This window comes from Coregonus lavaretus, assembly GCF_964263955.1.
Source record: "Coregonus lavaretus genome assembly, contig: HAP1_SCAFFOLD_467, whole genome shotgun sequence".
Classification (NCBI taxonomy): Eukaryota; Metazoa; Chordata; class Actinopteri; order Salmoniformes; family Salmonidae; genus Coregonus; species Coregonus lavaretus.
This window is the reverse complement of record NW_028166388.1, coordinates 78,955-93,059: the sequence shown is the minus strand read 5'-3', so window position 1 is coordinate 93,059 and position 14,105 is coordinate 78,955. Positions and strand designations below refer to the sequence as shown.

Sequence of the window (14,105 nt, the reverse complement as noted above, 5' to 3'; positions counted from 1 at the left end):
TTAGCTGGAGCATTTGTCATGAGGCCTCTGTGTGTATTAGTCCAGTATGAAATGCAGCATTTGACGTTGCTGGCCTGTGTTTGACTGTTGTAGGATTTGGTATGAAGCACTGTGTGTTACCCTCTGGTAGGAATGTGCAGGATTTGGTATAAGGCTCTGTTTGTCTGTTGTAGGCTTTTGTATTAGTCCAATATAAAATGCTATATTAGGATTTTGGGGAGGACCAGGAGAGTTACTACTCAGTCCAGACAACTGTCCAGTATGAAATGCAGCATGTACATGTAGTATGAAGCTCTCTGTGTTTGCCTGTCTGCTGTAGGATTTTGGGGAGTACCAGGAGAGTTACTACTCAGTCCAGACCACTGAGGGAGAACAAATCTCTCAGCTCATTGCTGGATACATCGACATCATCCTCAAAAAGGTGAGTGTGGAAAACCCTTTCCCATCGTAGCTTGATTATTGTTCCTTCAAGCCGGATTACAACCAGTGACTTATTAAAGTGAGGAACACTGCTTCTAGAAAACATCAATGCTCCCATGCATGTCCAAATAGTTATGTCTAAACTTATCTGGCAATCACAATATGTGTACACATAGATGTATGTTGGCTTTTAGAGATAGAATAGCCATTCATTGTCAACTTTGATCTAAATGTCACTTTGTGAATTTCTCTCTTTCTCTCTGTCTCTGTAGAAGCAAAGTAAAGACCGTTTTGGTTTAGAAGGAGATGAAGAATCCACCATGCTGGAAGAATCGGTCTCCCCAAAGAAGTATGTGAACTGTTATATAAATCCTATAAACTCAGTAACATACAATAGCAGTCTCCTACAGACCAGGGTTGTGTTCATTAGGTCATGCAACAGAAAACATTTGAGTGTTTATTATTGGAGAAGTCCAGGTAGTCTCTCCTGTTTTTGTCTGTTTTCTTCCATTTGGTGGCTAATGAAGCCAACATGGCATCAGTCCCATTTTATGTTCCAGCTACAATGTATATATCTCATAAATACATCTTACTGTCCACATGAACACTTCCCCTCAGTGGATAGTATTGTCCCTTAGAGAAACTCCAACAGAGGAAGTTAATCCTTTCTCTTTTTCTCTGTTCTCTCCGTCCGGATAAACAACATTTTTATCTGGACATCCCTAATTACACGTGTATTAGTCCCTTTATCTACATAGAGCTGTCGTTAAATAACGTAAGCTGTTTTCCTGTCTAGTCTCAATTGATGTTTCCTTTCCTGTACTGAGGGAATATTGGCCTTGGTTGTTTCCCAAATGGCTCCATATTCAGTGCACTACTTTTGACCAGAGCCCTATGTGCCCTGATCAAAAGTAGCACACTAATTAGGGAATAGGGTGCCATTTGGGATGCAGCCCTTGTGTTGTTCCCCTATCTGGGCCAGTCAGTGTGGAGGGTAGCATAGAGGGCCTAAGGCAAAACACAAGCATTAATACTGCAAACTCACAGGAAACCAAACCTGGAAGGCTTCATCTGAAGAATAACAAAAGAGTCTTGTTCCTGGTAGAACACAATGAGGGTTTGATGTCGGCCGGGGTTCCTGTTAGCACCACATGCGCACACACACATGCACTCTCTCACACACTCGGAGTCTGGCAAACAATCCTTCGATAGTTGGGCCACCTGTGGATGGGAAAGGAGAAGCTCTCTCTGCTATGAGATAATTATGTGATAAATATTGAGTAAGTATCACAGATGCGTTTTTTATAAAATCATACGTAGTTGATTAATGTTGAATTTATTGTGTCCGTTTATCTCCAGGTCGACGATACTGCAGCAGCAGTTTAACCGTGTGGGTCGTGTGGAGCATGGCTCTGTGGCTCTACCAGGGGTGATCAGGTCTGGCTCTATAGGGACCGAGTCTCTCAGCATGGGCACCATGCCTTCTGCACAGCAACAGGTCACCATGGGACAGATGCACCGAGGACACATGCCACCACTGGTGAGAGCAGGAATGCAATGTTACATGTTCTCACACACACACACTTTCTATTTCTCCCCTCTTCATTCTGTATTTCTCTCTGTTTCTCTCTCCACCTCTCTTTCTCTCTTTCTCGCTCGCTCGCTCTCTCTCTCTGTCTGTCTCTCGCTCTGTCTGTCTCTCGCTCTGTCTGTCTCTCGCTCTGTCTGTCTCTCGCTCTGTCTGTCTCTCGCTCTGTCGCTCTGTCTCTCGCTCTGTCTCTCGCTCTGTCTGTCGCTCTGTCGCTCTCTCTGTCTCTCGCTCTGTCTCTCGCTCTGTCTCTCGCTCTGTCTCTCGCTCTGTCTCTCGCTCTGTCTCTCGCTCTGTCTCTCGCTCTGTCTCTCGATCTGTCTCTCGATCTGTCTCTCGCTCTGTCTCTCGCTCTCTCTCTCTCTGTCTCACTCACTCACTCACACACACACGACACAATAGCATTTTCAGTAGTGTATGTTACTGTAGGCTATATGTAAAAACTAAAAAAAAGTGTTCAATCAATTTTATTCAGGAAGTGCATTCGTTACAACTACAGTACCAGTCAACAGTTTGGACACACCTACTCATTCCAGGGTTTTTCTTTATTTTTACTATTTTCTACATTGTAGAATAATAGTGAAGACATCAAAACTATGAAATAACACATATGGAATCATGTAGTAACCAAAAAAGTGTTAAACAAATCAAAATATATTTTATATTTAGATTCTTCAAAGTAGCCACCCTTTGCCTTGATGACAGCTTTGCACACTCTTGGCATTCTCTCAACCAGCTTCACCTGGAATGCTTTTCCAACAGTCTTGAAGGAGTTCCCACATATGCTGAGCACTTGTTGGCGGCTTTTCAAGACTGTTGAAAAAGCATTCCAGGTGAAGCTGGTTGAGAGAATGCCAAGAGTGTGCGAAGCTGTCATCAAGGCAAAGGGTGGCTATTTGAAAAATCTCAAATATATTTTGATTTGTTTAACACTTTTTTGGTTACTACATGATTGCATATGTGTTTTTTCATAGTTTTAATGTCTTCACTATTATTCTACAATGTAGAAAATAGTAAAAATAAAGAAAAACCCTTGAATGAGTAGGTGTGTCCAAACGTTTGACTGGTACTGTGTGTATATATATATATTATCTCTCTATACGTGTTTAGTAGATATTGATCATGTGTCTGTGTGTTTATTCTGTCTCTCCAGAGCTCGGCACAGCAGGCCCTGATGGGGACCATCAACACCAGTATGCAGGCAGTACAGCAGGCGCAGGCTGATCTGGGAGAGGTGGACAACCTGCCTCCTCTGGGACAGGACATGGTGTGGACACACAGACACACACACACACACACACACACTTGTCTCCACTGGGACAGGACATGGTGAGGGGGACATACAGCATACTGACCGTCACACACGGACAAGCACACACAGCACTCAGACAATTTCATGCCCTATTAACGTCTGATTAAGGTGTTAATACTCTTAAAGCTTCATATACAAATCATTACATTTTATATTGTAATTTTCAGACGTTTGTGATGTTTATGATTAATGGTATGTTTAATGTATGTACATAACACTACTTAAAAGAAATATAACTACGTCTATGCTTACCTTAGTGCTCACCTTAGTATTCTGCCCTCAATGCTGTTCTCCCTGCTTCAGCTCCTAGATCATCATCCATCCTTCAGCTCCCATCCTGACTTTCGGATGTTTTAATTGTTCTTATTTACTTGAATGTGCTGTGTACTGCAATTCAGCTTTTAGCTGCCAAGTACGACATTCATGTAATAATTATAATAAACCAGTACCATCTCTCCTCCAGGCGTCCAAGGTGTGGATCCAGAACAAGGTGGATGAGTCCAAACATGAAATCCACTCCCAGGTGGACGCCATCACTGCAGGAACGGCCTCTGTGGTCAACCTCACCGCTGGTACGTGGCTTTGGGATGACTCAGGAAAATGACATACTGTTCAATGGAAGAGCTAAATATTCCAGTGCTGTTGAAGTGACAGTTAAAAGGTTTTGAGCTTAGATTTTTACAAGCAGTTTTTTTCTTAATTTTTATGTCTTGTGGTTTGAAATTATTCACACTTTACATTTTTCAAGTTAAGGATCTGGTTTTCATCAAGTGTAAATCTACAGTAATGGTGAACTGTTCCCCATTGTGATGTGTACTAGTGCGCCAAGCGAGCTGGCAGTATTCTTCATATCATTGGTTTGGTGCCATGCTGAACCCAGCCAAGGGGACAATCCGTGCTTCAACCATCTGTTTCAATAAAAGGGGACTTCCCTGCGTCCACTAGCGATCAGAGAAGAGTGCTGATATAGGATCAGTTTGGCCTTTTAGACCATCGTATATTGAATAAGATGACATGGACCGGGGGTCCTGATCCTGGATCAGCGCTCTGAGATGCTTTATACGGACCCTGACCCTTTTCCCCTTTTATCTAAACCTCTGGTCATTTCCACCAGCAGTCTCATGTCTAAACAGAATGATCTAATGTGACATGCTGAATTGACTGGCTATCTGAGTGTAACGTGGCTAAATGTTTGTTGTGACACATACTGGGCACACTGCACTGCACCCTGTAAGGTACCCAGAGGACAGGCCAGAAGGGCTTGAGATGGTTAACTGGGCTCTCTTTATCTCTCTAGCTCGGTCTCTCGTTTTAATTCTCCTTCTCTATGCTCTCTGCCTCTTTCCATCCCCACTCTCTCCTTCCCTTTCACTTACTATACTCTCTATTCCCTTTCTCTCTCTCTTCCCCTCCCCTCCTTCCTCCCTCCCTCTTAAAGGCGACCCGACGGACACAGACTACACTGCAGTGGGCTGTGCAATCACCACCATCTCCTCCAACCTGACGGAGATGTCTAGGGGTGTGAAGCTACTGGCTGCCCTTATAGAGGACGACACGGGCGGGAGCAATGACCTGATGGGTGCCGCTAGGAACCTGGCTGGGGCCGTCTCTGACCTGCTCAAGGCTGTGGAGCCTGCCTCTGGAGAGGTGAGACAGGGCTGGAGGAGGCAGATAACTTGCCTCAACTCTGTTCCAGGAGAGCCTAGAGTGTTTCCGGGCTTTGTTCCAGCCTAGTGCAAAGCTAGCACACTTGAAACAAAAGCCTGCAGATTGGCCTACTGCTTCAATGTTATAGACTTACTTGGACCTCTCATTAAGTTCCATTGTCCCTGATATAAGGCATTTTATTTTCTCTTTAACAGAACAAACATCACATAGTTTACCTTTTCACAGTTTAATTGCCTATAAAGAGAGGGTAACAGAAAGCTGTAGAGTGCATTAGGTTTGGCCTCTGATTGATTGGAAGTGTTTATACTGTACTTAGCGCTAATGCACCACTGGCCTCAATAATACAAACTGAGCTCCTACTATATTCATATGGTGGCACTCCTCCCAGTTACAAGGCTTAATTTGATTAATATTTCCCTTTTTTAGAGAGTGTGTGTGTGTGTGTATCATGTGTTGGCTGTCTATTGTATTCCTGCCCTCATGTCAGAACAGAGACAGGTGGCCAGAGACAGACAGCCAGGCAGAACCATAACAAAAGATGGCCATTTTAACTATTTAGCCTTCCTTTGCTACTGTGTGTTCTGTTCATGTTGAACAAAAAAAAAGCCTGGTGAGGATATTTCTGTTGTGAATGATTCATCACTGCCATGTTGAATAATGGATTTCACATAGACCGGCACCTGAAGGCCCAGTTATTTATGCTCACAATGTTCTCTTCAAGGCCAGTTGGGATTATAATTTTTTGGGGAGATTCTGTCTTGACAATTTGGAAATGCACTGATGCTGATTCAGAAATACAGTAGATCATCTAAGGTAGTCTGGTGTGTGGACTTTCTGGGGTTAAGAGTAGATGCTGTGCCAACTGTAATTTAGTTCACCACCTAGACCCCAGGTGGGATAACCTTTGTGCCATAGCTGTACTCTGTGTCTTCCTGTTCCCTCAGCCCCGTCAGACAGTGCTGACTGCAGCAGGCAGTATAGGCCAGGCCAGTGGGGACCTGCTGCGTCAGATAGGAGAGAACGAGACAGACGAGAGGTTCCAGGTAAGAGTCTGTTTATTCTCATTTATTCTCATTACAACATGTTTCACATGTGATTCAAACTCAGTACATTTAGAGTGATTTATTCTGCAGTTGCTGAAAATCACATTTTCACACCCCATCTGAATTTCAAGCGTGACCTTTGCTTATTAAGAGGGATGGACATGAATAGTGGTGATGGTGATTTCAGGAGGTGCTGATGAACCTGGCCAAGGCGGTGGCCAACGCGGCAGCCATGATGGTGCTGAAGGCTAAGAATGTGGCGCAGGTGGCAGACGACACGGTCCTACAGAACAGAGTCATCGCTGCTGCCACACAGTGTGCCCTCTCCACCTCCCAGCTGGTCGCCTGTGCCAAGGTACAACACTGTAGACCTTTCACACACTCACTGACATTTCATCATGATAAGAATGATGTTAGAAGGTTAAAGTTTTGTGGTAGTGCTACAGTGGAAATTCAATAACATGTCGTTTTGATTCTTCCACTTCAATAGCCCCAGGTAAGGTGAAGTGAAAACACTTACTTCAATAATATTCACATAGATGTTCAACAGAAGAGTTTTGAACCTTGTATTATTTGTTTACTTCATTGGGATTGGACAGTGTTTCATGCCCTGGAAATATTTGCTGCCTTAATTGATCCCCTACTGTGCACAGTACTTGCTTCTCCTTAGTTAGCATGCCCGTACTCCTGCCTCAACCCATAACTGCATTAACCCATTACCCATAAGCACTCCTCTCTCTCTTTATATTTCCTCTCTCTGCATTGCAGGGTGCAAACAGAGCCTTGTGCTAGCTTTGTCTTTTCTTTCTTTCTCTCTTTCTTCATCATGTCTTTCTTTTATCTTTCTCCCACTCGTTATCTCTCACCCATCTCTCCCCCATGTACTCGCTCTTTTCCTCCTTGTCGCTCTTTTAACACATTCACTCATTTTTCTCCATCAACCCCTCCTCTCCAGGTGGTGACTCTCACCATCAGTGCTCTGGTGTGCCAGGAGCAGCTGATCTCGCTCTTCCTCTACTTCTCTAACTCTCTATATCCCTCTATCTCTCTCATACACTCATTTTCTCCATCTGTCCCTCCAGGTGGTGAGTCCCACCATCAGCTCCCCAGTGTGCCAGGGGCAGCTGATTGAGGCAGGGAAGCTGGTGGACCGCTCAGTGGAGGGCTGTGTCCAGGCCTGTCTGTCTTCCACAGTCGACGGGGAGCTGCTGAAGCAGGTGTGCAGAGTTGGAGTCAACTCCATTTCAATTCAGTACAATTTTCTCATATAGAGGCATTGAGGAACATTGGAATGGGATTGTCAGTGTACTTCCTGAATTGACTGAAAGTTGAATTGAAACTGAATTGAGACCCACCCTGCAGGTGAGTGCTGCAGCCAGTGTGGTCGGTCAGGCCCTGGGGGACCTGCTGGACCACGTACGCCAGTACGACTCCCACGGCGAGCCCATTGGACGCTACGACCAGGCCACCGACACCATCATGACCGTCACAGAGAGCATCTTCAGCTCCATGGGAGACGCAGGTGGGTATTCCCTAGTAGTGGTAGTGATGAAGTAGCTAAATAGAACTGTGAAATTAAATGCCTATAAAGCTTGATTTAATTGTTTAAATTGATGAATGATGTTTGTTAATATTTAGATTTAGAGCCTCTTGTTGTATAGCAAGTTAAATCTCTGCCAGCTACTCTAAGGAACCTCATTCTGTACTGTACTGTAGTGTAGCCAACCAGTTGAAGAATGCTGGCTTTCACCAAACAGCAAATATGTGGGTTCATGTCACACCTGACATAAACCTCAGTTGAGAATAAAAATGGATTGGAAAAATACTCATTCTCTCTCCCAGGAGAGTGTTGGCAGATTCGCTTGAGTTCTCGAAGCTGGCAGCCAGATGCCTGTAGTCTAAAGCCATGTGTTCTTTAATAGAGAACCCATCTCTCTTCTCCTTGGACTAGCAGGATTTAGTCATAGCCTAACTTTGTCTGTTTCTCTCTCTCTCTGTCTCTCTCTCTCTCTCTCGCTGTCTCTCTCTCGGTCTCTCTCTCTCGGTATGTCTTTAGCTGTCTGTCGCTCTCTCTCTCTCTCTCTCTCTCTCTCTCTCTCGGTATCTCACTCACTCACTCACTCACACACACACCCTCTGTCTCACACACACACACCTCCGTCTCTCTCTCTCTCTCTCTCGGTATCTCTCTCATTCACTCACTCACTCACTCACACACACACACCCTCTGTCTCACACACACACACACCTCTGTCTCTCTCTCTCTCTCTCACACTCACACACACACACACACCTCCCTCTATCACACACACAGAATCTCTCTCGCTCTCTCTCTCTCAATTCAATTTCAATTTAAGGGGCTTTATTGGCATGGGAAACGTATGTTAACATTGCCAAAGAAAGTGAAGTAGATGGTAAACAAAAGTGAAATAAACAATAAATATTAACAGTAAACATTACACTCAAAAGAATAGACATTTCAAATGTCATATTATGTGTATATATATATATATATATATATATATATATATATATATATAGTGTTGTAACAATTTGCAAATAGTTAAAGTACAAATGGGAAAATAAATAAACATAAATATGGGTTGTATTTACAATTGTGTTTGTTCTTCACTGGTTGCCCTTTTCTTGTGGAAACAGGTCACAAATCTTGCAGCTGTGAAGGCACACTGTGGTTTTTCACCCAGTAGATAAGGGAGTTTATCAAAATTGGGTTTGTTTTCGAATTCTTTGTGGATCGCTGTAATCTGAGAGAAATATGTGTCTCTAATATGGTCATACATTTGGCAGGAGGTTAGGAAGTGCAGCTCAGTTTCCATCTCATTTTGTGGGCAGTGTGCACATAGCCTGTCTTCTCTTGAGAGCCAGGTCTGCCTACGGCGGCCTTTCTCAATAGCAAGGCTATGCTCACTGAGTCTGTACATAGTCAAAGCTTTCCTTAAGTTTTGGTCAGTCACAGTGGTCAGGTATTCTGCCACTGTGTACTCTCTGTTTAGGGCCAAATAGCATTCTAGTTTGCTCAGTTTTTTTGTTCTTTCCAATGTGTCAAGTAATTCTCTTTTTGTTTTCTCATGATTTGGTTGGGTCTAATTGTGTTGTTGTTGTTGTTGTTGTTGTTGTCCTGGGGCTCTGTGGGGTCTGTTTGTGTTTGTGAACAGACCAGCTTACTTAGGGGACTCTTCTCCAAGTTCATCTCTCTGTAGGTGATGGCTTTGTTGTGGAAGGTTTGGGAATCGTTTCCTTTTAAGTTGTTATAGAATTTAACGGCTCTTTTCTGGATTTTGACAATTAGCGGGTATTGGCCTAATTCTGCTCTGTATGCATTATTTGGTGTTTTACGTTGTACAACTCTCTCTCACACACACACACCTGCCTCTCTCTCTCACACACACACACACCTCCCTCCCTCTCACACACACACACACACACACACACATCTCGCTCTCTCTCTCACACATATTTTTTTTTATTTCACCTTTATTTAACCAGGTAAGCCAGTTGAGAACAAGTTCTCATTTACAACTGCGACCTCGCCAAGATAAAGCAGTGCAATAAAAACAACACAGAGTTACATATGGGGTAAACAAAACATAAAGTCCAAAATACAACAGAAAATATATATACAGTGTGTGCGAATGTAGTAAATTATGGAGGTAAGGCAATAAATAGGCCATAGTGCAAAATAGTTATAATTTCGTATTAACACTGGAATGATAGATGTGCAAAAGATGATGTGCAAATAGAGATACTGGGGTGCAAATTAGCAAAATAAATAACAATATGGGGATGAGGTAGTTGGATGGGCTAATTACAGAAGGGCTGTGTACAGGTGCAGTGATCGGTAAGCTGCTCTGACACCTAAAGTTAGTATCTCCACCCCCTCTCTTTCTCTTTCTGCCTCCCCCTTTACTTCTCCCCATCCCCCTCTTTCCCCCGTCTCTCCTCTGTCTCCCCCTCTCAGGAGAGATGGTTCGTCAGGCCAGGGTTCTGGCTCAGGCCACCTCTGACCTGGTGAATGCCATGCGGTCAGATGCTGAGGTGGAGGTGGATGTTGACAACTCTAAGAAGCTACTTGCTGCAGCTAAACTACTGGCAGACGCCACAGCCAGGATGGTGGAAGCTGCTAAGGTACATAATGGCTTATTGACTGTGCTGAGCTTTCGGTCAACAACAACCTTTGTCAGAACCGGTCTGATGAAGGTCGTTGTTCACTAAAAGCGTAGAACATTAAGCACTGAAACTTGCATCTGATCAAGTGTGCAGAGATCTCTTTTCATTTCTTTTGTAGAAAGGGGTTAGAGCACATGTCAAACTGATTGATGAATTAAGGTCACTAATTAGTAAGGAACTCCCCTCACCTGGTTGTCTAGGTCTTAATTGAAAGGAAAAAACAAAAACCTGCAGACACTAGGCCCTCCATGGAATGCGTTTGACTCCCCCTAGGAATGCATAGATACTCCATTATGTATGTACTAAAGGAGTTGTCCAAACGGAAGGTTAGTAAAGTAGGTTGTACTAAAGTAGGATCTTACTGATTCGTCCTCTACACAACTAGAGCAGTGAAATTCCTCAAACTTCCTTCCAAGAACCGATGATCTGTCCTGTCAATAGTTTTTCCCATCCTGTACACACAAAGTGACATTTTCGTTGCCTTCCTGGATGTGCTGGGGCAAAGAGGACCCGGCTGGAGTCCCTAGAGAGAGACGTCTGTTTATGAATCCCAGAATGTCTCAGTCAGAGCCGTGTATGGCAGCAGCAGGATGTCCCGTGTTGTCCCTCAGATCACCATGTTCCCATGAAGTGACCTCATCACTAATGAACCCCCAGTGACATCTGGGGTACCACTGATTGTACCGCTGTGACCAGCTATGGTGGACTTCACATTTAAACACTACCCAGAGACCAAGAGACTGAGTAGTTCTCACTGAATGGAGGAGGACAGGGATCACAATGGGGTCTGAAGGAATTTGGCTATTTGTCGCTATGTCGTGCTTTCTCTAAAAATAGCCTTTCCCAGTGAAAAACTACAGGTTGTAATTCGCAGAGCTGCCAGTGTATGTTTGATATCACATGGTTATCCAAATGGGGTTGTATTGCATTTGATTACATTCATTCAAACCAGAGCAGAATAGAACATGTTGGCTTAGTTGCTTTTTCCACAGTGCTATTTTGGTGCTTCCTGGTTAAGTCAAGTTAAATATCAGTCTACTTTTATTCAGGCAGTCCACTTGATTCTTCATCTGCTCCTCAGCCTTGCAGACAATAATTAATGTCCCTGCCAACATGAATGCTAAATGGGGCCATAGCTTACAGCTGGTTAGATGCTTTTGATTCCACATGAATCACATTATAGCAGCTATCTTTATCACTATCAATGGAGGATTAGACCTTTGCCCAGCCATGGTTTCCTTGGTAACTGTCTTAAAGGGGACTGTATTTAGCGCTATAACACTACCCCTAGTTGCGTTGGGCAAGTAACCAAAAGGTGAAAAATCTGTCGATCTTCCCTTGAGCAAGGCACTTAACCTTAATTGCTCCAGGGTCACGTCAACAATGGCTGATCCCTGGCTGTGACCCCACTCTCTGAGGGGGGATATGCAAAAAAACAAAACATCAATCAATTATATGATACTAATATAAGCATAATATAATTGATTGATTGAGGTTAGAGAAGGTTTTGCTGAGGCATGGAGAGAAAGGGTTGTGTCAGTAGTGGTGAGTCCACAGTAGGGTTAGAAGAGAGGGCAGCTCTTTCTTTGGCTTTCTCTCAAAGCTGAGAAATCTGGACATAAGCCATGTGGTTTCATTTCAGACACTACTCTGTTTCATTTCCAATCCCTGTTATTATTAGAATACGATTGGTTTTCCCTTCAGTGACAATTTCCGCTCACACATAAGTGGTAAGTGACAGTTAACCTGGTGTACAGGAAGCAGTGACTAGTCCCAATAATAGATTGTACTGGGCTGGCTAACATGACACACTGTTATGAAAAAACAGTTTTCCTTTTCCACTTCAACAGTCAATCACATTATTCCTCTCCTACTCTTGAGGAATTAGTAGTGTAATGTCTCTACACATTAGTCTGGGCTTATTATAAACATCACGTTGGGGCCGTGGGTGGTATGTTTTCAGCCTGTTTGTGTGTGTTGTGAGATATAAGATGGCTGCTGTACTGTAGAGGGTTACATTCAGCAGCAGGTGAGGGAAGCGCCTGGCTGCTTAATTAACTAAATGGCATGGAGGCTTAGGTTCTAGCTGCTCTCCATTCTCTCAACATAACAATAGGACGCAGAGAGGCTCTTAGGGATATTGGTTTGTGTGAACTGAACCCAGTGACATACAATCAGAGACAGCTGGAGAGAGGGAGAGTAAGAGAAGGAGAGAAAGAGGGAGGTAAAGAGAGAGAGAGAAAGGGATAGAGAGCTGGAGCCAGAGGAGGAGGTAATGAAGAGGAATCTTGACGTTTCCTCATCAACAAGATGTTGATGGATAGACAAAGAAGAGCTGCTGTCATTACAAACGGACATGATTACAGTTGGACTCTAGCAATTGCCCTGGATGCATTTCCATCTGTTCCAGTTTAATGATGGATGAGGTGTCTTTCTTTGTCTCTCTGTGTCTGTATGTCTGTCTGTGTATGTGTCTCTCGGGGGTGTGTGTGTGTGTGTGTAAAAACAGGGTGCAGCGGCATACCCAGAAAACGAGGACCAGCAGCAGAGACTGAGGGAGGCGGCTGAGGGGTTACGCGTGGCCACCAACGCTGCAGCTCAGAACGCCATCAAGAAGAAGCTCATTAACAGGCTAGAGGTCAGTTGGATTGGGCTGGGCAGAGCCATTTATGTACAGTATAGCTATGGGTGGCTAGGCGAATTTGGTGCCAAGATGGCGTCCCGTTAATGGCTTTTCAAAACTCTGTATATGGCTCTGGGGCTGAGTAAGCAGGCACATCCACTTGCTTCTCCTCATCATAGCTCTTGCTCTACATTGTCAATCACATGGAAACATCAGGCTTTGAGTGAAAGTCTAGAAATAGTATTTTATATGCTGTATTTTTGGGGGCTTTACGTTATCTGCCACAATATTGAAATGTGTAGAGGTGATTACATTACTAGAGCTATTAATATCCAGTGTCATAACTTCTGTTGATGTAAACCATGCAAGAACAGTTGGATATACAGTACAGGACATTATTGAGTGTGTTTGGAGTGCTACAGTCTGCGCTCTGTACATTCAACTGATCTAGAAACTTCCTTTCCCTTCCTGTTTACATTCTGAGAAGTGATTGTAGGTTTTCCTTCATATGGAAGTAGAGACCATGCAGTATCTTGCTTAGATCGTCTTGCTACTATCCACAGAAATCTAAAAGGAGCATTTTACATATGACTGTTGAACGCAGAATGAGGGAGAGCTCAGTTTGTTGTTTTGGAAAGTTTCGTGTTTTGAAAGTGCATTAAAACGTTTATTAGTATCTAGCTACCTGAGTTTGGATCCTGAGACGCAGTTGGCATCAGTTGCTGGGACTGCTACTCTCTGTCCAGTGATCCTGCCGACCAAGGCCGGTTCTGAGGAGCTATTTGGCATAGCTGCTAGCTAGCTGCCTATCAAGCTAGCAGGGTATTCTTGAGGGCTTGAACGCAGGCTGTGGCTGGGACAGCGGATTGTTCCGGGCTTGTGGCTGTATAGATCCCTGCTGTTTGTTGCTGTTTCCACTCTTCCCTGCGACCTGCCCTGTCTGGAACTGCAGGAGTAACAGTGTAACCTACGTTGCTAGCTACCATGACAAAGACCAAAGCCGGCGGGAGTACCATTTGAGGACAGTGGTGTCTCAACTTACACACATCTCTGACACACACACTTACCCCACCAGACGTGCCACCAGGGGTCTTTTCACAGTCCCCAAATCCAGAACCAATTCAAGAAAGCGTACAGTATTATATAGAGCCATTATTGCATAGAACTGCATTCCATCTCATACTGCTCAAATGAACAGAAAACCTGGTTTAAAAGAAATGATAAAGCATCACCTCACGGCACAACACCTCTCCCCTATTTGAC

The 14,105-nt window shown here is 43.9% G+C and overlaps 1 protein-coding gene across 1 annotated transcript in view; it reads left to right on the top strand.

The window, feature by feature from the left end:
* The window catches only part of LOC311114786 (talin-2), a 119,414-nt gene that overhangs the window by 72,221 nt on the left and 33,088 nt on the right, over nt 1-14,105 (top strand). Inside the window, exons 12-23 of the mRNA XM_084190024.1 lie at nt 320-421; nt 693-769; nt 1,780-1,960; nt 3,162-3,275; nt 3,784-3,892; nt 4,759-4,967; nt 5,933-6,031; nt 6,219-6,386; nt 7,114-7,248; nt 7,394-7,553; nt 10,011-10,177; nt 12,729-12,857. Of these exons, the coding sequence (XP_084046150.1) occupies nt 320-421; nt 693-769; nt 1,780-1,960; nt 3,162-3,275; nt 3,784-3,892; nt 4,759-4,967; nt 5,933-6,031; nt 6,219-6,386; nt 7,114-7,248; nt 7,394-7,553; nt 10,011-10,177; nt 12,729-12,857 (1,650 nt within the window). The remainder of the gene's footprint in view (nt 1-319; nt 422-692; nt 770-1,779; nt 1,961-3,161; nt 3,276-3,783; nt 3,893-4,758; nt 4,968-5,932; nt 6,032-6,218; nt 6,387-7,113; nt 7,249-7,393; nt 7,554-10,010; nt 10,178-12,728; nt 12,858-14,105) is intronic.